We start from the raw sequence: 26,734 nt of genomic DNA, 5'->3' as shown, positions 1-26,734 counted from the left end.
AATGAAAGATTTATTCAAGACCATGTATGAGCAGAAAAGATAAAATTTCTCTGGGACTCATGGCTTCATTGGTAATTTGGATGACCTACTGGTGGTTGTAACCTTTACTTTGTGTCTTGCTGATTTAACAAGTAGTGATTAGAAAGATGTGAACCTCCCTCTTTGTACTGCAAGCACTGTTCTTCCAATTCTGCTGTCAGACTATTTTGTGTAGAAGGTATGGGTTCCCTGATTATTATATCAATTAAATGATAATAAATTATAGAATTTTAAAAATGGTCTTTCAAAATCTAAGAAAAAAAAGAAAAAATTTAAAAAGAAGGCAGTATGCAAACATTGGGGAAAAGGAGAGAATGACTTTTGAAAAATAGCATCAAAGGAACATAATCAAAGGTTAGTGATACTCCTTTCTTCAGTGACACAAGATAGGAACCTTCTGAAAGGAGAAATTATGTGAATCTTGTATAAATAACAATTACTGCTTGAACAAGACTTTTTTGTAAATAAAAATAGAAAAGACAAAAAGATGTATCGCGATCATTACATAATTAAAAATAATTTTCCAGTGTGGAAGTGAGATTAAAATACCCAGAAGAAATTTTATTTACACCCCACTGGGACACATTCAACATAAAAGCCACTTTGCAATAAAATTTTTCTGGGCTTTGAAAAACCACACTGTCCTTTAGATTGCAAATAAAATTAAGTATAAATGCAAACAATAACAGTAGAAAGATGGCAGAGGTCTGTAAAGGAAGTACCATGATCCTAAGAATAGAATCAGTTGCACATGATGGGTTGACCCTCATCGCCTGTAGATATTTATGTCTAGATATCTCCATAACAGCTTTTTGTCTAGATTGCCCAATTCAGCTCATGTATTTTAGATGTCTGCTTTGTGATGAGAGAAATTGCACTTTACGAGGATCTATTTTTCTCTATTACTGTTAAAGTAGTCTAGAGCAACTAAAAAGGAAGCTACAGCAACATTAAATTAATCTCATTTATAGTGTCAGTGTTGCCTAAAAGTATGTAAGATAAAGCACTTAATACTTATTTATATATTGTTTTTCCCTGAAGCAGTATTGTAAAGTAAATTGTGTTATAAGAAGAAAAAAGAAAATTAATCTTATGTGGATTTTGCTTTACTCCAAAAAGCATTATTAAGAGTATTTTCTCAAGAGTTCGGATGTAACATACTATCATTATTTGATAGCTGGAATATGTGCCATCAGGGATTTTCTGTACTGGAAGTGAAAAATGAGAAAAAATGCATGTTACAAAACCATTGCCTCAGCTTTGTACAGAAAATAGCAATATCTATTGCAGCACAGTGTTCAAAACCTTGCATTCACCAGATTTCAATAGCTTAACAAAAATTCAGCTATATTTAAGGCTTTAGTAGGGAACCAATTGGGAAGTGGTTTTGGCAGAAGATTGTCAGCATATTCCCTTCCTGCTCAGGTACCTGATAACTATGTGGCTTTTTCAGAGCTTATGATTCATACTGAAAGTTAAAATCATTTTCAATGACTTCAGGTGTTAATCCTAAATGGAAGCACTAAACTCATTGAAGCCTTAAAATTGGAACCCACAGATTGAGCTTTTGGCTGAACTGTAAAACTGCCACAGTAAATTTGTGAGAGATAAGATTTTTCTTGTCCTCAGTAATAGTAACATGGAGAGGTCTTGGCTCTCTTGGGGTTTCAATTCTAGCAGTAAGCTTTCTTCATACTCTGAGATGACTTGATAATATATTATAAGAAGAATTTGAATAGAATTTCTTATATTGTATGGGACGCTAATCCATTTGGTCTGTGCGTCAAAGATGAAATTCAGACACGGTAGCTGTGCATAGCTGCTTATAACAGACTGTGATAAGACATGGAAAAAACCATGAAATTGTTGAACATTTCCCCCAGACTCTAAAGAAATACCTACAAGGTAAAATCTACAGGGAAAAAAAATAAAGGTTAAAGTAACAGGAATATGCGGAGGTACCAAGTGGAAGAAAAACTGAGACTGAAGAGAAACCAGAGAGCTGCTGCTCCTACTCACTAAATATCCCTCCCCAACAGTGTTAGTCTCAAATTTCCTCCTATAAATTAGCTCTCCTACAAGCCTAATTTTGGATCTACAGCATGTCTCTCTTCAAGACTTTGTTTAGTTCTCTGTTAAATCTTGGCTCTTCTTTCTTCTTTAATCATTTCTGGAAAGGAGGTCTTGGAAGTATCAGAGAATGACTTGGAACAGAATCTACTCTTAGATTCTTTTCTTCACAAGCATATATTAACAGTGGTATGTGCTAGGCAGAGTTGAGCAAAAAACTGTGTGCTCTTCTCACAGCATGCTTAGAATACAGGCCTCTTGACATGGCATCAGCCTCTCAACTTTGAGACTGAAAAATTGTGGGAAATTATTGCTTCATCCAAAAATATTAGATGACATTAGGTTTTCACAGCAGCTCTGCATTTGAATGACATTTGTTTTATTTAAAAGTAGAACAATAGCTACGCAAAGAAACAATGTGGAATGTGGACAAACTGCATATGAAAATGCAGTATTTCTTAGAAGAATTGTTAAGAACTTCTGTGAAAAAATATGATGATGTTCATATCCTTTCACAAGTCATATAATATTAGAAAGAAATAAAGGACAAGCTGTTACACAGATTATTTGGAATGAAAGAGTGAATTCAGTCAAAGATAAAATTTTAAATGGAACTAGTACTTGGTGCAGTTGAAAAGCCTCTTTTAAATAAATGGAAATGGTGGGACCGATTGCAACATAAGTTTGCAGTTGCATCCAAAGGCATGCTTGTAAACCAAATGACAATCCAGAGAATCATTTAACAAGTGTACACAGAAAAATAAACTGCTTGAAACAGAAGGCAAATACTAGAAACTTTCTCTGGCTGAACTGCATAGAACCACCTATCACGTGTTCATATAAAAGTTTCATAATGCTTTCAATTAAAAAATGTAAAATCTTGAGGAGTAAGTAATAAGAGTTCCAACTGCTTTAAAAGAACATGTAAAATGTAGCTGAAGATACTGAATTTATAACAATGTACATGCACAGGAAGTATTCCACTTCAACAGTGAAATTCACATGGATCCTAGGTTTCCAATACAAAATACACTTTACTTTTGATAGGGATTTGTTTCCAAATACTAAAAGAAGCATTCTCCATTTTCAATATGTTGAGACCAACTTACGTAATATCAGCATTGGGATGGAGACCAAACACCTCTGGGCTGTCCATGGCAGGAAGTAACTGGATGTAGTCAAAGTACTGTTCCAGCATTTTGCAAACTGGAATTTTATAGCCAGTGTAAAAGCAGAAAGCACTGTCAAACATACTTTCATTAAACCATACCTATGAAAAATCCATGGAAAGAAAAGAAAGGCAACAATTATTTTACTACTTAGAGGGCTTTTTAATCTCACTTTTACTCTTGGAGGGTTAGGGTTCTTGTTTCAGCATCTGCATCTAATTTTACTTTACTACAACTGTAAATCATTAAGAATTAGGTCTCCTAAGTTTGTATTCCAGCTAAGTCTTTTTAAGCTTCTGCTCCTCACCAAAGAGGAACCAAGGGGAAGATACTCACTGCCAAAGAATGATGTTTTGAAAAAAACAATTTACTTTGAAAAGTCTTATAAATTGGTGAAATGCATATTCAGCAGAAAGAAGGCCTTCTGATTTCTGTATTGCAGCTGCCAATAAAAATGACAACTGTATTTCCAAGGTCTCCTACCCTTGCAAAACAATTAAGAAGACGCTTATCATAGTCGTCTGTGACTCGGCCTCCATACTGTACTTCTCCAATCATGTAGCGTACTGTGTTCCATGATATCCCCTGGATGCAAGTAAAGTACATGAAAAACTATAGTTATTATATGTAAGAAGAAGATTTTAATTTAAATATGATCTGAAGCTCATAATGTTCTGAAATGTAAACTGAAAAAAATTATATAACGATAATACTTTTTTTCTAATGTATTTACTGAGCTCAACTCTGCAATTTTAAAGAAAAGTTTGGCTTGATCCTGCTAAAATCCTGAAGTAAAATCTCATAATATACAAAAAACATATATAATGTATACATAATACATTTCATTATTACTTGTTTGCCTGAAATCACTCACAGCTGCTATTACCTCTCTTCTTACCCCCCCAGTTCCATCCTCCCCACCCCACCTCCCTGTTTCTCATCTTTCTTTCTTGGCTGAGTGCTGCTTCATAAGGAATGGCTATTCCCTGCTAAATAGTAGAAGATCAAATGATAACTGTAGAGGAGTTTGATTGGCTCTGTCAAACTCAGTAAATATTTTAGCTCCCTTTCCAAAGCAGACATACGAACTTCTAATTTTGGCTATAGCAGTGAAAAAGAAGGAGAAATTTTAAGTTTCTTAACAAATACGTATTTTTACATGAATGCGTGTATATGTATTTTACATACACATAAAATACTTCAGCTTGATTTTCTTGCAGAGAACCTCAACATTTGATCATTAGCAGTAGCACTAAATGAATAGCAATGAGTAAATTATGATAAACACGAGGAAAAAAAACAATTGCTGTCACCATACAAAGCATTAAAATGTACTATAAAAAGATTTTAGTATTCACCTTCCTGATGTCAATTTTTTTTAGGTGGTTTTGTATAAACTGGACACTGGCTGTAAAGTCTGCTGAGTTAAATTCATAGGGAATATTCCAACCCAAAGGTCCAAACTTGCGTCGCTCCTTAGGAATAAAATTAAAACCAAATATATTTATGAAACAACTTATAATTTTCTTTCCTTAATAAATTTCAGTAATGACAATACCAGTGGAGTAAAGAATTGAACTGGAGAAGAAAGTTAGCCTAGGAAATGGATGTATGCTTCATACACATCAATAATACAGCTAAGTTATACCATAAGGGATAAATATTTATAGAAAAAGCAACAAAATAATTTATTAATAATTTTATGAATCAATTTATAAGTCAGAGGTTTGCAATGACTCACTTCTGTGTGGATAATGAGATTTTTATATAAAGTAATTTATTAATTTAGCATGGTACAGGTTTTCTCTTCTTTTTACATACACTGTTGGCTAATGACAGTTTCCAATTTTCAAGCTCCTGTATTTATGCTCAGTTTTCCAAAGAGTTCTGTGTTGCCACTTTTGTTGCATTGTATCAGTATGTTTTTTTTTAATGTACATTTTTTCAAAATCCATAATTTTATTTTAAGGTTGCCACCATTGCATTATTCAAATATATTATTGCATGCCTATTTGGAAATAAAGTGATAATGCTTGTATTAACAGAAAAATAGTCAACTACGAATGTAAAAGAATAAATATTCTGTAGCCCAAACACTTCACGCATCCAGCAGTATTAGATTTCTCACAAATTTGTTAAAGCCACCTCAGTTAAATCATTCAATGATCTTTTTTTCAGAATGTAGAACAAGTTAATTCAAGAAGAACTAAATTCATTAGTAATGCTGATATTTATCAAATTAATAAATTACATTCTAAAATTAACTAAGTGATAACATATTTATCAGATTTTATATTATCAGCTCACTAATCACTGAGAGTCTTTGACACCTGAAGTAATATTTAGGCACCCTAGCTACTATGTTTTAAAAAAACTAGGAAAAACTAGAATTAGGAAAAAAACCTCACCTTTTATTTTTCAAAATCAAATATTGTTTGTAAGCAGATAAGACAGCATTAACCAATAATAACATGCAGAAGAGTGTAATGATATCCTGCAAAGTTTTTTGAGTTACTTCTTAAATTATATTTATCATAATGATCTTGTCACCAAAGGACATTAAGAATTGGTCAATTTAAAGGCAGGACAATTTACATATTGCTTGTTGGTTGGCGATTCATAAATAAAATTTTTTAATAGAGGAATAGCTGTAATAGTTTTTAAAGATACTGATAGGTTGAATAAGCATAGACCTTCTAGCTCCACAAGAACAGTATAATCCTGAGGCAGTAAACATAGCAACTTTTTCAGTGTTTAAAAAGGGTAGAAGAAGGAAAATAATGCAGTATTCTGTATCTTAACAGTGAACATCAACAAATTGTCCTTCTCTCAACAGCTGCCTACACCAAAAACACAAGATATTCAGTGGAACCTAAGGCTTAAACAGAGTTTTATAACTGTTTTGAGATCCTTGGTGAAAAGGAGGTACATTCAGAGAGCTCAAATTAATAGTATTTATTGTGATCGCAAAACTTATTTATCTTAAAATACAATGTATAGATACCATTGTTCTCACACTAGAATTAATGATGAAAACACATCAACACATATGAGAAGAATTTGATTTCATTTTAGCCATGTAGAAAATAGCTACTCTCAATCAGGTATCTGGATTACCTTTAAAATCAATGGAGAGAAAGAGTGATGTATCTAGAAAAATATTCACTCTTAAAGAAAGACAGCTGTGACAGGTAAGTTGGTTTTCTGTTTCAGTGTGCTTATTTATTTTTATTGACTACAGAGAGAAATTTTTCCCATATACTCAATGACTAACTTTCAATCAGCTGAGGTTAGATGAAAAAAACAAATTCTAAATGCCCATTATATGAGAATTGCTTAAAAAATATTAAAAAAAAATGAACCTTGAAATACAGATTAGAGAAATTAAAGCTTTAGTCCCACAGCATGATGATATGACAAATATCAGAATGTGTTTTTTCAGGCACCTCTATTACAGTGACTCCAAATATTATACCACTGTTTGCAAACCTTTTAAGAAATACCTGAACAGTAGAATGCAGGAAAGCTACAGTGTAAAGCAAAGGTTTCCACATAGGCAGGTTGCTAGCATTTAACAGATCCTGACTAATTCCAGAAAATGTTCTTTTCAGTCCGGCACGTATACCTTGTGGAGGTTCATTTGTGAACTTGATAGCAATCTGTCACAAGAAAAATATAAAGGAATTGTATTTGTTTACTAAAAAAAAAAAAAAATAGCAACATATGAAAATGTCACAACTACTAGTTATAAATAAAATGTAAATAATTGAAGCCTTGTAGAAATAAAGTTGATGTGTACTTAAACTGCATAAAAGGAGTACACAGAATTAGAGAACAGTTTTTAGTTGAAAAGGACCTTTTAAAGGCCATCTAGTCCAACACCCCTGCAATGATCAGTGTCATCTTCAAGTAGATCAGGTTGCTCAGAGTCCTGTCCAACTTGACCTTGAATGCTTCCAGGGATGGATTATGTACTACCTTTCTGGGTGCCACCTGTTCCAGTGCTTCACCATGCCTCATTGTAAAAACCTTATTTCTTATACCTAATCTAAATGAAACCTTTTTCAGTTTAAAATCAGAATCCCTTGCCCTGGTGCAACATGCCATACGAAAATGTCTGTCCGCATCTTTCCCATGGGCCCCTACAAGTACTGCAAAGCTGCAATAAGGTCTGCCCAAAGTCTTCACTTCTTCAGTCATACTATATTAGGCCACAAAAGATTTTGAACATAGACCTTTAATTTCTGTTGGTCAAAACCATCACTGACACTTGGCCATGGACCTAAAATTTTCATCAATGACATAAAAGCAGTCACCATGCTTTTCAGAAGGCTTTTATATCCCTGCTTCAATGACTGAATGATGAAAGAGAAGCATCCAGTATAAATGACAAGAACAGAATTGTATTTCTGATCCCAGAATTTCACAATACATACAAAGAAATCTCACTCCTCCTCAGATCAGATCTTTGTGTTCACAGTGGCTACTCTGGACTCTGTGGCTGTCCACAGCAGCAAATTAGATTCAGCAGGGAATATTCCTGAGCACTGTGGTCAGCAGGCATTGACTCCATATTTGTGGTAGTAAATGGCCACAGACCCTTAGAATTCAGCCCCTTAGTTTCATGCAAACTGCCTAATGGGAAGAGTGGCTACATGATTTTAATTTTCAAACTATACCTGCAAATTATTTGGAAAAGTGCTAGTAAGCACAGGCTTTCACATCAGAGAATATTGTAACTACTTTCGCCTATTGTATTCCAGTACTGGATAATGTTCAGGGTACAATTTATTAGTTCAGAACTCAAACTGGCCCGACCAGAATCTCTATTGCTCAAGACAATTAAAAATGCTGGAGGAACCCAAATAAAAATAAAGTTGCTTTTTTTCTTTTCTCCAACTGTAAGTACTTGTCTGTCTAGCTTGGGTAATGTGGCAGCTTGCACAGAAAGGACACTAAAGGCCAGGCAGCCCATGGACACACTGTGTTGTGTTCCTGTTACTGTTGGACTGAATTGGAACACTTGAAAATCAATGTTTCCACATTTCTAAGGATATCTTGCTCAGTTTTGATGAAAATCCTACATTAAAAAGAGCAAAGCAAATTGTTCTCTTTTCTTTTGAGAAGAGGCTTTGGTTTGTCAATTATTCTTGTTCTGGAATCCCTGAATATGTTAGCATTTTAACAGGCAATGTGAAACTATATAGAGGGAAATCACATGTGAAATATTTGAGATAATTGCAGTGAACATTCATTTAGCAACCCTGCGAGTTCTCCTTTCTCACTTTTAGCAAACTGGATGTCCATATAACTACTCATAAACCCCTTGGATGATTTCATGTTCTGTTGAGAAAACACAGGAGTCCCTACAGGTAGCTTTCCATACACAGACCATGGTGATGGACAATTCCTATTGAAGGTTGTCTCTACACTCTTTCAAGACAGGAGTCCTTCCCCCCTTCATATCCTGGATATCAGGTGAGGCATCTATTTTTATTCAGAAAAAATGAGAACTACTATGGAAATTTCCAATCTGTTTTAGAGGAAAGGGAACATAGAAATGTCAACATACAGCTATTACAGTAGATATTAAATAGCATTATGACCCACTGTGAGAGTGTTGGGAAATGTCATGACTGACTTAAGTGTACTTTGTGAGAGTTTAGGCAATTTTCCTGGTTCTGACAAAAAGCATATCGTTGAGATCTACAGAACAGCCATTTATAGTTCACCCAAAGAAATTGGGTAGATGATGTTCTCTAAGATGTGTTATCCATGTGTGTTCTGTCCCATTTATACGTTATTTATTTATTATAGGGGAATCTGGAATCTTTCTCTGGAAGAACTTTTGGGGGCATTAATCTGTCCACAAGGCATCTGGTTGGGCAAAAAGGGATACAAGTAAAGCCAAATAAGTTTTATTTAAGTGCTTCTGTGTACAGATTTAGTGTGGACTCACACATACATAATGCATCATCAAGAATTTCCTGTTCCTGGTAAACCTTCCTGTTTAAAATGATATTTACATTGTAACACAAGAAGACAAGTCCATTTTTTTCTTGGGTTTTGGGGATTTTCCTTCCATTATTTTCACTGCCATTTATATGATTAATTTGATGAATTTTCACTAAGTACCTGAATTAAATATTTGAACAAACCTGTAGCAGTGTAATTGGGAATTTAGGATGTTGTTCAGTAGTTATCCAAACTCGAAATGTGTCATTCTGGATCTCAGCAGTAAGAAGTGTCTCCAGCAGTTCATCCATGAATTCCAGTCCAAGGTGACAATTCTGAAGCAACAACCAGCCTCCCTAAACAAGGATATCAACTATTACCATATAAAATTTTGAACAAGGTATTAATAGTGCTAAAGCAAACTGTCCATACAAGAATCAAATTTGGTTTTTCATGTAATTTTTTTAAACTTTTGTTCTGCTCCTGAATATATATTATCTTTTGATATCGTAGGATATTGGCACAGATAAAGCAAATAGGGTAAGTTAGTGCAAATGTTATTTCGGCATTCTCTTGGTCTCAATGAAAACAACATAACCAGACTCAGTATTGTAAGTAAAGAATCAGTGCTATCTAGTGGCAAAAAGAAGTTTCTGTACTCTCCCAGCAAAATACCAGTGATAAGCAATTCTGTCCTCAGATCCAAAAGAATGTGAGTGAAAAAGTAACAGCTGAAATTTAAGGAATACGTATTTTTTAAAACTGATTTGTTAATAACATAATCTAAAATAAGTGTAAAGAGGTGGTAATAAGACTCTAAAAGTTTCTAACTCCAACTAGTTTGTCTGCAATAAAGGCATTTACATGAAATTCAACCTCCACTTGTTTTGACCTTATTCATCTCTCAAATTGCATGAAAGCTCTAGTTGGATTATTGTCTCTCCAAACTTCTGCTTATGAATTTAAATTCAATCAGCTTTTTTAGCATCACTTTAGAAGCCTGATGAATTAGAAGCCCGATATTAAAATGGGACATTATTTAATCAGTTCTGAACAGTGATGGACAGTGGATTTCATTAGAGCTTGTAATTTCATTTTAGCAATTTTGTTTTAGCTCATTAAAAAAGATACTAGTAACTGTTGGTGAAAAATATGATTGAAATATTTATGGTGAATTGATAGATATGAGAAAAACAAGATTAAATAAAGGAAGGGGTTTTTTCCTTCTTTTATAGGGATCAACATTCTTGAGGGAGATCTTAAATCAATTTGGTACATTTCCAAACGATCAGACTTGAAAATTATCTTCCTGTAACACAGCACAGCAGTTTTAATTGTATTATATGCTCTTGGCCAGAGGTACCAAAAAAAACAAATAGATATTTTCTTCATATTCACTAATCCCGTTTTGTAGTTTCAAATCTGATGTTCACATGTTCCTCCCTTCAGCACTAAGGCATGTAGTTTAGAAACTGTTACTGGTAGCTCCACTGGAGTGCTGATTTGAGTGTCCTTGTGCTTCAAATTAAGGGCAAAAGAAAGGAAAGGATGCTCCAGTTTTTAGCATTGCAATGAACTGGGAGTTGACAGTGACCATTCTAGACATACAAACAAAGAAATACCGGATGAATGTGTGCACATACATATAACACACATATATGCATATAATATAAACTGTCATTTGCTATAAAGAGGTTTCTTTTTTCTCTTTTTTCACACTGGTATACATCTGTATGCCAATAATCATGTTCTGCTCTCTATTATAGGGGAGATATTCTAGCCCTCCAAAATACAGGTATATAATGGATACCCCATATTTTGAGTTTGCAGACAACTTTGGCTGCATGCCTTCATTTATAAGACTGTCCACAACTCCTTGAAGTGTCCAGCTGACCAGAAGGTACCACCTTTGCCCTATAACTTTTATATTGTATTTGAGTTTTCAATTACTATCTCTCTGTAGCTGCTACTTAGATTTTTCATGGTTTTACTGTTGGGGAATATAATCTGCCTTAGCAAAATACACTACAACATTTAAATAAAAATACTTATATATTGTTTAGAAATTCTTAAACATGCTTGGGGCTCAAAGCTGAAGAACTGACAATTAAAGAAACAAAGAAGAGACACCAAATGCTGGTAAGTCAAAGGTCCTGTCACTAGCAGAGTAGTAAGGAAAATGTGAAACAGTATCAGGAGCAAGCATATTCTTCTGTTTCTACAGCTACATGTGCACTCATCATTTTATTTAGTAGAAGCTATGCAACATCCAGGTATCTCTTATATGGGAGGGGAAAAAATGAAAAAAATTTCCAATAAAGAGGTGAGATCTGCAGGGCAGGACCAGGCCCCAATGTCCTTTTACCTTTTGTTAATAGTATAGTAATAAGTAAGGAATGTGCTGCTTTTGGAAAGCTGCTCATATAGCACTGCTGCCAGAAAGTATTGGCTTGCACTCCACTGTCACATACATATGCTACAGAGAAATGTTTTTAAATTCAGGCATTCAAAAAGACATGGTCACCTTGAGATACACGTCATAGTAAGATGAGAACTCAAAATATTATAGACTGCATGCTAAAGGGGTAGAAAAGAACACCAAAACAGACAACAAAGTTATATTGCAACGTTTTTTCCCTACCTGTTCCATTGACACCTCCATGAGTTTGCGTGCATGAACCTCTTGTCCTTGGCCCATTGAGATGGTCCTACATTCTAACATATTTGACAATATAAGATTAATGAACTTACATTATTGAGAAAAAGTAAGAATTACAATTCAGTCCAAAAACCAGTGATGCAAATACAGCACAATTAAATAAATGTAATGCAAAAATATATACTTATGAAAGCAGAATCCCTTCGCCATCCTATTATGCTATTATGTATACATTTTCTAAACACTGACATTTTGTATAACAGCATTGAAATGTACATACACAATACTTACAGAAGTTAAAAACTGTGACTGTTACCACTGTGAATGTGAATTTGTGCCGAATTGTAACAACGCCAGAGCATTTGAAATATGAACAAAGGTACATAAATGTAAAAACAACACAATGCAGAGATGCAAAACTGCATTTATGAACATACTGATGTGACTAATATCACAAATATATGGGGTCTACTCCCAACTCAGTTTGTATTCATGCTTTTTCAAAACTTCCATATAATGTAGAGCTCAAGTCCACAATATACAAATGTAGCTCTTGTAGCTTTTTTTTGCTACAAAGTAATCTCAGCTGAGTACTGATTTTTAAATTAGCTGCGGTAAAGAGTAAAAACAAGAAAATATTATTGTCACCATAAAGGAATTTTAAAAGAAGAATTAATTCCTTTACAAGATAGGAATTTTAAAATTTATCATCACCGTGAAGGATGATAGCAATTTATTTAAAAAATACTTGAATTACTTCAATTTCATACAGAATGGTTCTTATCATACTGTCTTCTATTTAAAATATTATTTTATCTCTAAGATGATGTTTCAGGAACAAACAGTAGTGCAAGAGAATTTAAGACAAAACTTAACTTCTCAGAAAAAAAAAAAATCTCTGAAATTACCTACACTGCCCCTCTGTGTCTTAACATAAAACAATGAATAATTACGTCATTTCATACCCAAATTAAGCTTCCTAGACAAGGAATTAATCTGATCAGTTGGGTCTGATCCCATAGACAAGAAACAGATGAGTGGTGTTCGCATGTCACTTTCTTCCCAAGTTTTTCTTAAATTCAAAATAACTGGCTCTGTATATTTCTCATGCAAGGAACTTGCAATATATTTCCTGGCTTGGGAAAGTGTTCGGTCTGGACACCATGACCTAGAAATTAAAACACATACAAAAATATAAATTCACTGCTTCTTCCTCCAAGATCAGGCTCAAATTAGAAAATCTATTTTTATCAAACAGAGGGATTTTTAAAAATCATAATATGTATGTATATGCATACATACACACACACGTTCATATATGTTCTTGCAGATTTGTCTTTACAGATATAATAACAGGCAGAGCTGATGGTCTTCCCCCTACTTATAATATTTTCCAGTTGCTTACAATTTTGCCTTAACTGTTTCATTGTTTTTTTCTGTTCTAGGCAGCTTCATTAGATTGAGACATTCTTCATTTTAAACAGAATTTTTGTGTTTGAGAACACAAAGAGGGAAATGTTAAGATTGTTTTTGCCCTTTAGTAAAACTCTGCAGATGATTCATTTGGTCTGTTTGCCTTTTAGGGTACAAACTCAATTCTTTTGCATTGGATTGCCCTTGTGTTGGTGATGAGTGTTTTTCCCACAGAAAAACAAACAAACAACTAGTTTTGGACAAAATATATTACTTTGAAAATCTTCAGGTTTTGAGGATTATTTAAATGCTTAGGACTTAGATGGTCTCCTCCCTCTTAGGGTGTAGAGCATTCAACAATATGGTATTTCCATCAGATTCTAGCCTTTTTTACTGCACATGTTGAATCTGCTCCAAAGACAAATCACAGCCTAATAAATAATATTGTTGGGGTATTTAATAGCATCTCTGATTTATTTGTTACAGCACTTGGAAACTATACAAAGAATGGAGGAACATATGATCTCATGCATAAGGCAGCTGAATGCTTCTTTGGGGAAATCCATTTTGTCCCAAGATCTTAGAGGTCTTATATGATGCAAAAATATAATATATAGCACTCTTTTCACATGGGATTTTGAATACTTATTTTGGATTTCACCACCTCTTTTTATTTAATATTTTAAAATACTTGTTTAAAGCTATTTAAAATAGCTGATTTTATTGGATTTTTTTAAAATTGAAAACTATCTGGAATATTCTACTTTTTCATGGGCTTGCCACTTTCCATTTCTCCTGATGTAAAAGCAAAGCTATAAAAGACATTTTCTATAAATACCTTTAGACAGCAGAGGATAGCTCTGAAGTAATAGAAAAACAATGTATTTCATGGGAGTGAATTAATATTTAATGCCACCCAGAGATAACTGAAATGACACTCTTATGATAATAGCATATTAATAGTTTGAGATGTGCTACAACTATGTAATTTCCCAAAATTTCTGAAGATGCTCACCTGATGAGTAAAAGCTTCCGAAAGGTGTCAAGTGAATCACTGTATCCGTTAGGTGTAATTTCTTCCTCAGGGGCATCTTTATCAAACCAGCTCTTCCATGCCTTATCATTTTCAGCTATCTAAATTTATTACATTAACACACAAATAAATATATTTCAGTTGCAGTAAAGTCCCCTTGCAAATGCAGCTTTTAATGAGAGCCCATTATTATTTTAGGATATATTACAAGTAGCATTGCTTATAGCATTTAAGACATATGCCATGTGAATTGCTATTAAAATATTACAAATAATATTAATTCAATTGCTACAATCAGTTTTAAGATGCAGGCTCTCAAGCCAGTCAGTTATCAATGCATTCCCCTCCCAAACACATGCATCTACTTAAAAAATGTCAGTAATTAGCAGGATTCTATACAAGAGGAACACACTGCACACTGTGATTGACTGATTGATTAATTTCTTTTAGTCACAAAATATGAAGAGACAGAAAAATCTATCCCAGTACAGTCTAGCCAGCCAATGAATCACAAATTAAAAGTAACAGACTTCAGTAAGTTTTTGGCTTGAGAAAGAACAGACCTGACCACAAATATGATCACTATTTTAGGTGTCTCTTAGGACCCCTGACCTAATAGTACAAGGAATACCAGTGGACAGAACATAGTGAAAATACAACTGAACCTTTAATGCAGTGACTGAAGACAGCTACTGCAATATTCTCAGATCACTGGAAAAAGAACAAGGAATGCACTGATAAAGGTTTAAAGCAGATGTCTATGTTAAATTAGGCATCTGGGACTTTTTTTAGAGGAGGAAAACAAATTGACACTATCATGAAAAAAGGAAAAGCACAGGAAAGCTCTTGAGAACTGGGCATACCATTCTAAGTCCTTTTTTGGTCACTTTAAATAATTTTCTGTTTCATCTAAATGAATAATAATACAATTGTATTTTATATGATTAATCAAATAGAACCGCATTTCTAATGGATAAAAACAAATATTAAAAATATGATTTAAAAAGTTTTTAATTTTTAATTGATATCCTAGTTGGCACCCTCCCATATCCCACTTCTATCTATTACTGAAATAATTTTGTCACTTTTTAACTTTGCAACTATGTGGCAAAAGTAACACAGGGCTCACAAATAAATTTTAAAACGAGAGCATTTTGGGTAACATGGTCACCTAAGTACTTCAGAGCTTAAAATTTTCTTCACACACATTCTAGAAAAGCCCTGGTGAAAGAACTTTTCTAGAAATAGGGTTCTGGTGCCCCAACAACTCAGAATGAACAACCTAACTAAAGCTTCTCCAAGTTTCTCCTAACTTAATATTCTATTTTGATACCTCAATAAACCAAAAACTGTAAGAAATCAGCTGGTATGTATCCAACTCTTGCCTTAACACAAGGATTAGAAACAGCCAGGACCACATGCAGGTAACCATTTAGCTAAAATATCTGCTACCCTCCAGGGCAATATGTGCCATCACAAAACAGACTTGGCTGGCCAGTGCTGGAACAGCAAAGAGAACTTACTGTCCTGGCTACCAGCCTGATTAACAAGGATTGTATCTGCTTAGATACAAGAAATGCTTAGGGAGTGGTTGAACTACATTTAAAAAGAAAAATAAATTTGCCAAATTGAACATGTCACAAGCTTATGTGCATGTAATTTCATGTATGTCTACATAAAACAATTTGTAGCCAGCTCATCACATCTGAGTGGCACATTAACCTTGGAATGGAAATGAGCATTTAAAAACAAGCAGCAACCCATTCACTTGTAAAAATACACCAGAATCAAGACAAACAACATTATAACTTAAAACCTGACACTCAGATTAATTTTATGAGCCTGTTTGATACCTCTAACTTTTTAGCCTCTCTTTTATTGACTTACTTTATCCTTTGCTCCTGTTCTTTCTCTCCTTTTTCTACCCCACTTACTATAATACCAGATACCATAAAGAAGATAAATACACACACCACCATTCATGCTACCTAATTGTTTGTGTCTATGATGTTATTCTGTATTTTTGTGGAAACACAATTATGACAACAAAACTGGGTATTAACATTAAAAAGATAATTTAAAAATATCACCTGCTCCAAAATTTCTTCAAACTGTGGAAGTTTGTTCAACTCCACTAGATTTAGCCATACCATGTCAAGTATCCAGCGGCATGGTTTGGGTGGGCAAGCCTGTAGATCCAAAGCAGCACCTCCTGTAGATAAAAACACAGGATGAAATGTACTTATTGATGAAATACATGATATCCTAGGGGTCAAGATATAATTATTATTTCTTTTAAAATTATGTATTTTGACCTAAGCAGTCTTCTCTATGATACTAACTGTACTCTTGTGTACTTAGCATTTATTTCATACCAAAGGATAACTTAGCCTTATTAATGGCCTTCTCACAGATGTTGGAGGGTTACTAAGGTTTCCCTTTGCCAAGCCCAGTTCCCATAGAAATGTTGATAGAAACCATGCAGACAAAGAAATAAGACTTTGAAATGGTGTAAAAGTTTCAAAAGTTGAATTACTTGTACATACAACACAATTTTTAAAACTTACCTCTAATGAGAGTTTGGAACTCTCTGTTTTCCACATGTCCTCTCTCAATATCAATTTTTAAAGCCAGGAGGAGAGTAAAGAGGAATTTGTGGTTTTCATACAGGCCTCTGACAGAATATGAGTGAATTTCAATGGTAAGATGCTCAATAATATTTGAGATTCTCTTCTGAGCCACAGGAGACTTCTTAGACCTAAATCATGAATCAAAGCACAAAGAAACCACATTAATAAGAGCAAATAAGTTGGAAAGGCAAACATCTGTACAGTAAGAAAAATCTTTCCCACCTGGCTATGGATTGATCAAATAACTTCAAGAACTGAGCCAGTGAAGTTTGATACATATTATTGACCATGCTCATTGCTGTAAGAAGGAAATAAAGAATGCTTCCACGAGTAGCAACAGGTCGATATTCCTCCTGAGCAGTGTTAATCTTCACTTCAGTTTCTGCTGCCACAGACAACTTGACAGCTATTTCAGCAGCTGTTTGCTTAGTTATTTGCAGGACACCAATTAAGGATTCATCATCCACTAGTGAACCTGAAAAGTAAAATACTGGATGTTTAGGACATTTTTGTAATTATGTTTCCATGTCATATGTATATATAAAACAAAAGGCCAAATTACAGGAATTATTTATTTTTAAAAATGAAATTATTTACTGAATAACAGAAAGCTTTTAAAATAGAGACCAAATATGATATGTAATATTAAAATATTATTTTTACATCCAGCATATTTAAGATAATTCATTCAAAATATTTTAAATGTATTTATAGAGCTTTGCAACATGTACTAGAGAAGTCACCTATCCTACACACACAGTCTACAGAATCAACAAATTACTTAAATTATTTTGAAGTCTATTCATTGGCACTCTCAAAGTAAAAAAGACTTGGGGTCCAAAGGGAAATGGTCACTCAACAAAATTCCTGAATCTCCAGCAGTTACTCACAAATTTTCTGTTACCATATTCTTTTTCCACCAGAGATAGTAAGTGACCATGTTCAGGTTCATAACATACTGCAGAAGAATTTCAAGACAATTTTAAGCCAGGCCATTACAATTTATATTTTCCATGGATTAAAGATCTTCTCATGGTCAGATACCTTATCTCATCTGAGAGGCAGAAAGCTCTCTAAAAAATGGATACATTTCACAAAACTTGTTTAGGTGTGAAACTGAAGTGCCTAGAGTTGCATACAGTGGCATGCTAAAGCACCAAATCCCTCACAGTCCTCATACTCCTGCCATTGTACATTCTCTTATTGCATCATTGATGGATAAATCAAAATCTGTAAGGAAAGGACCTAGCGTGATCAGTTTTATCTGCCTAATCTGATTAATCCTTTGATAGAGATACCTTTGGTTGCAGTTAGTTTGTAAAGAAGATTGTCTTCCAGTTCTTTCATCTTTCTCTTATTAGAAGTTACATCTTCCATGAGCTTAATTCGTTCTGCCTCTAGTTCCTGTTATTAAAAACAAGAAAATGGCACAACATTTTATCGGCTGCAACTAGGAGGGATACTTAAAATTCAGGCTCTGATTTTTCAAGTGAATGAACTGATTGAAGACAGAGGTGAAGAGTTGGATCCAGTCATGAAATGTGCATTTTACTTTTTTTGGTATCTAAAACATGTTCTTAATAACAAATGTTTTTTTAAGCAGTGTTTATTCAGTACCTTATGATGCATCTTATGAATGTCTTATGAATCTTATGAATCCCAGTGAGTAATTGTTTGTGTCAGTCATATATTTATTAAGAGCCTCACAATGTATTTTTGATATTTGGAAACATCTATACTGGATCTGAATATAATTTTAGAAAATTGCTAATATTGAGCATTTGTTTTTTCCTATATATCAAAACCACTTAAATGGAAAAAAATTAAATATCACTACAATTTATGTGTACTATTAACTTACCTGTTTTTCAGTGAGTATTACCCTTCTCAGTAACTGATTCTCAAGTCCTTTCATTGTAACAGTAAAATCAATAATTGATGTTTTTGCATTAATTTCAGGTGTGAAAGCAGGATTAGGTAGCTTTGTAGTAATGTACAGCCTAAATGAATTCATAACATCTACTTCCTTGTCACCAACTTTCACCTGTGAATTAAGTAAAAATAGCATTAAACAGAGAGAAATGAGCCTTATTAAACTCAGTAATATTGAGCAGAAAAAAAGTTTACATTATTTGAAACGCCAAAAAGAGGAAATCTATTTCACAATTCAAATTTGTCATGAAAATAAAACTCTCTGACCAAATTTAGAAGTCAGAGTATGTTATAATAGTGGCGTTTCCCTCCAGCTAAATATAGGAATCACTTCCACTGTGGATTATGATTAATAGCTTCAGAACCATTTGGTTTCTAATCACACCTCAAATGAGGAGTAGAAACCGCTGACCTTTGTAGAAATCATCATTCTCTTATTTCCAAGGTAAAAGGAATTATGTGGTCCAACAACAGAACAGAAATTACTGGACATAAATTTTATCATTATTAAGACTAAGCAGGTTTCAAAGAATCTTTTCAAAGAAATTAAAAATTAATTCAGAGTATTCAAAAGAAATTTTTATAGAATTCAGATATTCCAGAACAGCAGTCTAAATCAAAATCTGCATGTGCACAAGGAAATCTGGTCACTGTATGTCCTAATATGAGTCAAGGAATTGGTGGTGTTGGAAGGGACCTTAAAGATCATCTGCCACGGAGCAGTGGGGGGTATATGAGGCTCCAACATATGAGCCTCCAAGGTGGCTTCAAATAGCTGGCTTATGAAGGAGAAGGACCAAACCACTCCCTTAAGCATATTTGCACTGCTTGAAAATCAGTAGAAATAATTTAAGCATTTATTCGGATAAGCATAATTGGTTCCAGTTTGGAATCCTCAGTAATAACTCTGGTAGTTAAATTCATAGTTTAGACTTGCCAACTTACTACACAGCTGAAGCTCTGCTATATTTTATTAGTTCACTTTGATTCTTTACAAGTCTCTACTGAATACAAAGTTAACCTGATTCAGCAGGCATTTGTAACAATGGTAAAGTAACACTTCTCACAAAACTAACTACTTATTCCACTTCTTTTGTTTGATTACTAACCTTAAAAGCAGATCCAGATTTTATGAAATTTTTTTCTAAGACATTATCAAGGACTGGATCCAACTCTTCCTCTATATCTTCAATCAGGAGTGATCGTCCCAGTGAAAGACTGTCTTCTAGGTGTTGTCGGAAATACTTGTCATTCAGAGTTGTTACCTCAAAAAGTAAATTATAAATTGGTGTAAGGGCAAAGTATTTTCTCACAGTCTTAGATGAAAATCCCAGACCTAACCATGGAAACTTTTCTCATTGTTTTTGTTAATTGCATTTTAAATAAGGTGCTACAAATGTTGACTGCCCAGCAATTTATGCAGAAGTACAATGAAAAGTACCATAAAAAGGTGAATTAAAAGGTTGGCTATAACTGAATCCTAAGAACTTCATTAGGTGAATAATAATCTACTAAATAAAACTTGTACAGCTTATTGTATATTAAAAATACTATGTATATTTTAGAAATCAGAGATACCTAGCCTTTAATTTTCTGTTCTATGTCGTAGAAGGACTAGATTTTTTAATTTTAGCTTTGAAGTGCTGAGAAATTCTTTCTGGAAATCTGAACTCAGTCTAAAAAATTAATCACTGCTACAATAGTATGAATTCAGATTGATATTTCATGAAATGCGATTCATACTATATGAAATCATTAAAAAGCATGCATAAACTAGTAAGCTATATAATTAACTAATTCTAAATCCTCCAAAATTCATGGATCTTCAGGGTACATGAGTTTTCTCAACATTCTGGCTAAGGGTTTTAAAATGCAGTTTCCTTCTGCCATGCCACATCATTTGGGAAAAAATAATTTGTGATGCAAATGGTGAACATCTTTATATTATATTTCATGAGCAGGCAATTTACCCTATTGGCTTAACCTATAAAAGAGCTATGAAGATTGCAGTAATGTTAGGATAGGCAAATTTTTTACGGATTTGGCTTCAGCTAGATTTCCTCAACTTCCTTTTGTAGTGAAAACCTCATTATGAATACACTCTTAGATCCTAAATTATGGGCTGCAACACTTAAGGCACTTCGCCTACATTTTCAGAGCTGTCACTTATCCTGTCTTTATCTGTAATGTTACTAACAGTCACACAATTTACTTTCATTAAATAATTTTATATTACACTCTTTTGCTTTACTTATCACCTATTTGTTCTTTTTTGTGTTGGGACCATACTCACCCATCTTGAACAAGATACTTTTATACTTTTTGCTAGGTTTCATACAAGTTAGTCTTTTCCAAGCCCTTGGGTGGGATTTACAGCTGTTGTCAAGTTCCCTGCTGATGCATCTACTTGTCCTTCTCCATACATGTTAAAGTTATCTTGGATCACACTGACTCAAATACAACCTCCCTAGAAAGCAATAATGTTTGAAGGAGAATATAGAGCAGACCATTCCTTTAAGACACTTTTTACCTGTAATTCATTTTCCTGTTCTTTATTTTTAACCCACGCTTTTCCTTGAGTTTGTGGGTCTACCAAAAGTGGGTATCTCGATGCCTTAGTGACAATGATACCATTCTGAATTGAGAGGTGATCTCCAGGCAATCCTTGAAGATTCCACTCACTAATCTAAAGGAAAAGAAAAAAAAAATCGAGAAATTAAGAAAAATAGTAGTTAGTTTGGGTTTGAAGTGAATTATCATGGGAATTTTTCTTCAATAAATTTTTTTTCTAAGAAGTAACATCAAAGGGAATGCATATCTGAACCTGCTGAAGAATTATTAATGCAGGTATAAAAATATTTCCAGAATTATATTTATATGGATGTTTTTAACTATATGGAATCACAAAAATTATATTTTAAAGTGTAAGGATGTCAAAAGACAGCTTGACAGACAAAATAAACATTGGGATCAATTAAGCAAAAACCAGTTTAAGAGAGCTTTTGGGAATTAATATTTACTGAAGGAAATGAAGATTCTGGAATTTCCCACTCTTTGCCCATTTCTTATATATTCACATTGAATAGGACCTTATGCTATTCTAAATTACAGCCAAACACACTGTTTTAGAAATGTCCTGGTTTTGGCTGAATTTAAATTTCTTCTTAGTAATGGTACAGTGCTGTGTTTTTCTGATTCAGTGTGAGAATAATGTTGGCACACTGATGTTTTGGCTGCTGCTCAATATTGCTTAACGTAAGTCAAGGAATTTTCAGTGTCTTGTGCTCCACCAGTGAGCAGGTACACAAAAAGCTGGGAGGGAGCATGGGCAGGACAGCTGACCTGAACTGGCCAAAGGGATATTCCATCCCACAGAATGCCATGCCCACAATATAAACTGTGGGAATTCCTCCGAAGAGGTTTCATCATGGTTCGGGGATTGGCTGGGTATTGGTCAGCAGGTGGTGAGAAATTCTATTGTGCATCACTTGTTTCTCTTGGGTTTTTTTACTGTTACTATGCCAAGATTTAGTGGAAATTGCCAAGGGCATTTGGAAACCACAGAAGTACACAGCACAGCAGTATTTGGAATACTGGGGACTACAATTCTTCTCTAAGCAAGCATAATGCTGGCTAACAGTCATAGAATATGCTAATGAAAACTCAAACCCTCCAAGCACCAAGTACTTACTGTTGGTTGATCTACCAACATAGAAATCAGGTTCAAATCATCAGAAAAGGGGATTTTATGAGCTCTCAACTCTGCTTCCCATAAGTCTTTAATCAAAAGGTTCCTGAAGTCTTGATTAAAAGGTCCACAGTATGAAAGAAAGCCTGTGCAGAGCAATATATCTCCCACAAGTCTAGAAAAGGAAAAAAAGTCATCATTAAAAGGTGATGTACAAACTCAATTTCTAATGACTTAGACAACCAGCTTTTGAAACATAAGAAGATTTCAAGAAAAAATAATTTATATTTCCAGAACATTTTTTGTGGCAAAAAGTAAGAGCAGTATTTTATGAAAATACTGCCTCCACCCCTACAAAACAATAAAGCCCTGATGAGAACTATTCCTTCTTTCCTAAATGAAGCAGGAAAATTGTTTATTTCTTAAAAATATATCTGAAATACAATATTTACCAAGGATACAAACCTAGTTGTATTGAAACTCTCACCAGAAATTTCCCCATAGGGAATTTATAGTAACATGAGTGTTCTACAGAAGCTAAGCTATCTGAAGGTTTCACTTCCCCGGCAACATCAGAACAAGGTTCAGTATTAAGGGGGCTGCAGAAGCAGCTGTAATACAGGCACATTACAGCCCTAGTAATAAACTCTTTGGAAGCTAATTCCAAAACCAGAGGTATTGTTCTTAACTGAAATATTACCACTCAGCACCCATGTATTCTTACGCGAGGAAAACTCAAATTTCAGGATAGTTCATTTGACTGCATTGCTATATTAAGATTTCCAGGAAAAAAATTAAGTACCACAATTAAAGCCACTAAATTGTTTACCAACACTTCAGTTTTTACAAGCATTTTCTTTTTTTTGTTTAACATAATGGATTTGATACCTCTTAATCTGAGATTTAAATTCCTTGCTTTGCTGAGTCCACCTAACTTTCTCTCCACTCAGTCCATCTATAAGGGCAGAGGCTGCTTGCATCTTTCTTTTGCATGTTTCTGCATCATTCTCTAAGTCCTAAAATTGAAAAAATGTCCTACTTAATCATAGAACGCAAAAATGTGAAGTTAATTTATATGCTTTTTGTCCTCTTATATTTATTATAACCATTTAATTTATTTAAAACGCATTCTTGAGGACACTTAAAGGTGTCTAAGATGTTCTTATTCACAGAAAGAGGGGGAGCAGGAGAGGACATAGGCTTAAATCTCTTATTTTATACCTGAGCCTCAGCCATGTCATTCAAGGTAGCAGGTAAATGTGTGTTTGCAGCAAACCCTATTTACATGAAAATATTGTACAAGGGTTTTTGATAAGACTAAAATACTTTTATCTCACCATTTTCTCCTTCATTGCTGCATCAAACTTTGCCTGCACTTTATCCAGTTCAGCTTGCTTTTCATCTAATTCTGCCTGAGCCTTATCTTTTTCTGCATTAGCTATTTTAAGGCGACCTTCTTGTTTTGCCAGGTTAGCCTGCAAAGAGAAAAGAAAAATTAAAAGTTCAATCATATATAAGATTTCAATATAATTCAATGAACTATTTAAGCCTGCTTAGCTGGTAATCACAATACATCAAAGTAATTTTTATATAAATATCAAAAATATTTAAACTGAAAACGATACCACATATATACTGAACTTTTTTTTTTTTTTTTTTTTTTGCTCAATAACAGCACAGTACCTAAAGTTCTACTATGTATTGTCAATTTTATTCCTTTAAAAAGAAGCTACATTTCAAGAAGCTGGCTAAGGAAGTAAGGTTTCTGATCTGTACACATTGGTCAGACTAGAAGCAAAATTATTCAATATTCTTGCTTGACTATGTTTTGACTATATGCAATTTCCTCTCTTTTTTAATGAATTCTATTTTTATTTTTAATTAGTGAATTTTGACCAGCAGTCACAATGGGAGATTGGTCCTTTATCATCTAACAATATTGCTTTCACCCACTATAAAATGGTCCTAAAACAGTAGCTCTTCCTATTGCTCCTAAAATTATATTCATGGTGAACACAGGAAATTATTTTTTTATTAATTCACCTGTATTACTGCTGCTTCTGTAAATAACACTTCCACCAGTGATAAAAATGTGAAAAAATATTGAGATTCCCATGTGCTCACCCCTTCTACTATCTTTTTCTTCTAGAATACTACATTTAAGGATTAAATACTTTGTTTAGAACAAAAAAAATCACTGTCTTTGAGTTTCATAAATCTGAAAAAGAACACCCACACTAAAAATTTACTCTTAAAAATGTTTTCATATTTTGCTTCCTACTATTGCAACATAGCTCCTTGATTGATGTGAGCTCTGAACCTCTTTAGACAGCCAATGCTTAGGCAAGAAGTCAGTCCTCCACTGCCTCTAAGTTACCAAGAGAAAACAAAGAACCTAAAATAGCTGCAAACCTCTGTTTGCAGGACCCTTTAGAGAAGGAATGAAGATCCTGGTACAACATTTTGAAAACAATTATAAAGCAATTATAATTTTAAAAGAAGACTGAAAACACCCTTCCCTATACACAGTAAACCAGATCACATAAATTTAATCTACGCTAATTTTTTATTCTGTGTTCTCACTAGAATGAAGAGGAAAATAGGTTTGTTTCTGCTCCTACCATCTTTAGTCACTGAAGTCACAGGCTATTACATCTGTATAAAGTCATAAATATATAAATATTTGTAATATCATATTGAATTGAACTAAACTCAATTACTTGGCAAGCAAACACAAAGCAGGAGAGGATGTATTACCTTAAGAGGCAAAACTTCTCTGTTAACACCATAAAATACCACCATGGCTTGTGTCCAAGAGAGGAGTCCTGCCACATTGCCACAAACCTTTTTTCCATGCTGCAGTGTATAGTCCTCCATTTCAAAGTAAGGCTGGACTAATTCTACTGTCTCATCATTGATTGTATCCCTAGCAAAATTCCGTAGGTTGTTCAAGAACGGGCCACTCATAAGCTTCAAAAAACAGCACATGAGTTATTTATACATTTTAGGTTCAAAGTCTTGCTCATAGGTGAAGTTGTTAAAAAGCTTTCCTAAAATTATTCTGTAAGCAGAGGACATTTATGTTGCTAATATTATAATGTGCTATTCAGCTGTAACTCCCCCCACACCCCTTCTATTATTTTGAAGTTTTAAGCAAATACATTCCAGTAACTAGAGCCAAAAGTTACTGGTATATTTCCATCTTCTATATTCCTGTGTTGCATTTCAGAAGCATTTAAGAAGCATCATTTAATAATAATAATAAAAAAACCAAAATAAAGACTCACAGATATATTTGTAACTTAACTAATTTAACTAAACACACACACAAAAAAAAAGCGTAGGCATTTGCAAAATATTATCTAGATTCTGAAATGTGAAATCATTTGGTTTAAATTTTTCTAACAAATGTTTAGCATGCTAAAGGTAAATCATGGAGTAACTGCTTATCTAATTTTATTATATCAATGGAAAATAAAAGCTTTTGATGATTTTTCTAAACTATAAAAGCCTAAATAAAAAGCAAGAGCACTATTTGTTACCTGCTACCATCAGGCCATGCACCAGGATCAGGGCAAAGAAACTGTAAAGCTTCAGAAGTCTGTAAGCAATTTACCTACCATTCCTTCCAGTTAGACATAACTTATAGATACAGTTTATCTTAAAACAATACGTTTGACTTTTAACAAAATTCTGTCATGTGTTGGGTAAACAGCATCATAAGTTCTCTAATAAGCTAATTACTATTTCCAGTGTTCAAAAAACACGGTTTGAAAAATCTACTTACTTTTAATGATTCTCCCCATGATGGCTTGCAGCAAGGCTTTTCTGGATCCATGGTAACTTGATCCAGTCTCTTTTGAAATAGTAGCAGACAACAGTCCATGATCCTCATAATGAGGTGAGGAGGTTTTGCAAGTTTTCTAACAGTAGCAATATCCTCTGGTCTGATGGTCTGTTTGAAGAAAGATGCAATAGAATCCTGCATCAATACCATTATTCTATTTTCCCATTAGATATCTTGATTTTCATGTCCATATGTAATACTTTTCTCTGAGGTAAATTTGTATTAAGTATATACAAAAAAAAAGTGAGAAACCTGGCCTAATCATTAAATTTCATAGTTTCATGAAACTTTAGTGATTT

The 26,734-nt window shown here is 33.8% G+C and overlaps 1 protein-coding gene across 1 annotated transcript in view; it reads right to left on the bottom strand.

Moving 5' to 3' along the window:
* The window catches only part of DNAH8 (dynein axonemal heavy chain 8), a 113,875-nt gene that overhangs the window by 5,761 nt on the left and 81,380 nt on the right, over positions 1 to 26,734 (bottom strand). Inside the window, exons 68-87 of the mRNA XM_062490336.1 lie at positions 26,376 to 26,543; positions 25,346 to 25,558; positions 23,926 to 24,063; positions 23,477 to 23,604; positions 22,592 to 22,763; positions 21,431 to 21,586; positions 20,010 to 20,165; positions 18,830 to 19,012; positions 18,267 to 18,372; positions 17,191 to 17,443; positions 16,906 to 17,096; positions 16,429 to 16,550; positions 14,321 to 14,439; positions 12,858 to 13,060; positions 11,875 to 11,948; positions 9,437 to 9,589; positions 6,782 to 6,937; positions 4,637 to 4,753; positions 3,762 to 3,863; positions 3,219 to 3,379 (exon numbers count right to left, since the gene is read on the bottom strand). Of these exons, the coding sequence (XP_062346320.1) occupies positions 3,219 to 3,379; positions 3,762 to 3,863; positions 4,637 to 4,753; positions 6,782 to 6,937; positions 9,437 to 9,589; positions 11,875 to 11,948; positions 12,858 to 13,060; positions 14,321 to 14,439; positions 16,429 to 16,550; positions 16,906 to 17,096; positions 17,191 to 17,443; positions 18,267 to 18,372; positions 18,830 to 19,012; positions 20,010 to 20,165; positions 21,431 to 21,586; positions 22,592 to 22,763; positions 23,477 to 23,604; positions 23,926 to 24,063; positions 25,346 to 25,558; positions 26,376 to 26,543 (3,071 nt within the window). The remainder of the gene's footprint in view (positions 1 to 3,218; positions 3,380 to 3,761; positions 3,864 to 4,636; positions 4,754 to 6,781; positions 6,938 to 9,436; positions 9,590 to 11,874; positions 11,949 to 12,857; positions 13,061 to 14,320; positions 14,440 to 16,428; positions 16,551 to 16,905; positions 17,097 to 17,190; positions 17,444 to 18,266; positions 18,373 to 18,829; positions 19,013 to 20,009; positions 20,166 to 21,430; positions 21,587 to 22,591; positions 22,764 to 23,476; positions 23,605 to 23,925; positions 24,064 to 25,345; positions 25,559 to 26,375; positions 26,544 to 26,734) is intronic.

The sequence above is a fragment of the Cinclus cinclus genome, chromosome 3, assembly GCF_963662255.1.
Source record: "Cinclus cinclus chromosome 3, bCinCin1.1, whole genome shotgun sequence".
Classification (NCBI taxonomy): domain Eukaryota; kingdom Metazoa; phylum Chordata; class Aves; order Passeriformes; family Cinclidae; genus Cinclus; species Cinclus cinclus.
Note: the sequence above shows the minus strand (reverse complement) of the source record. Positions and strands in the feature narration are given on the sequence as shown.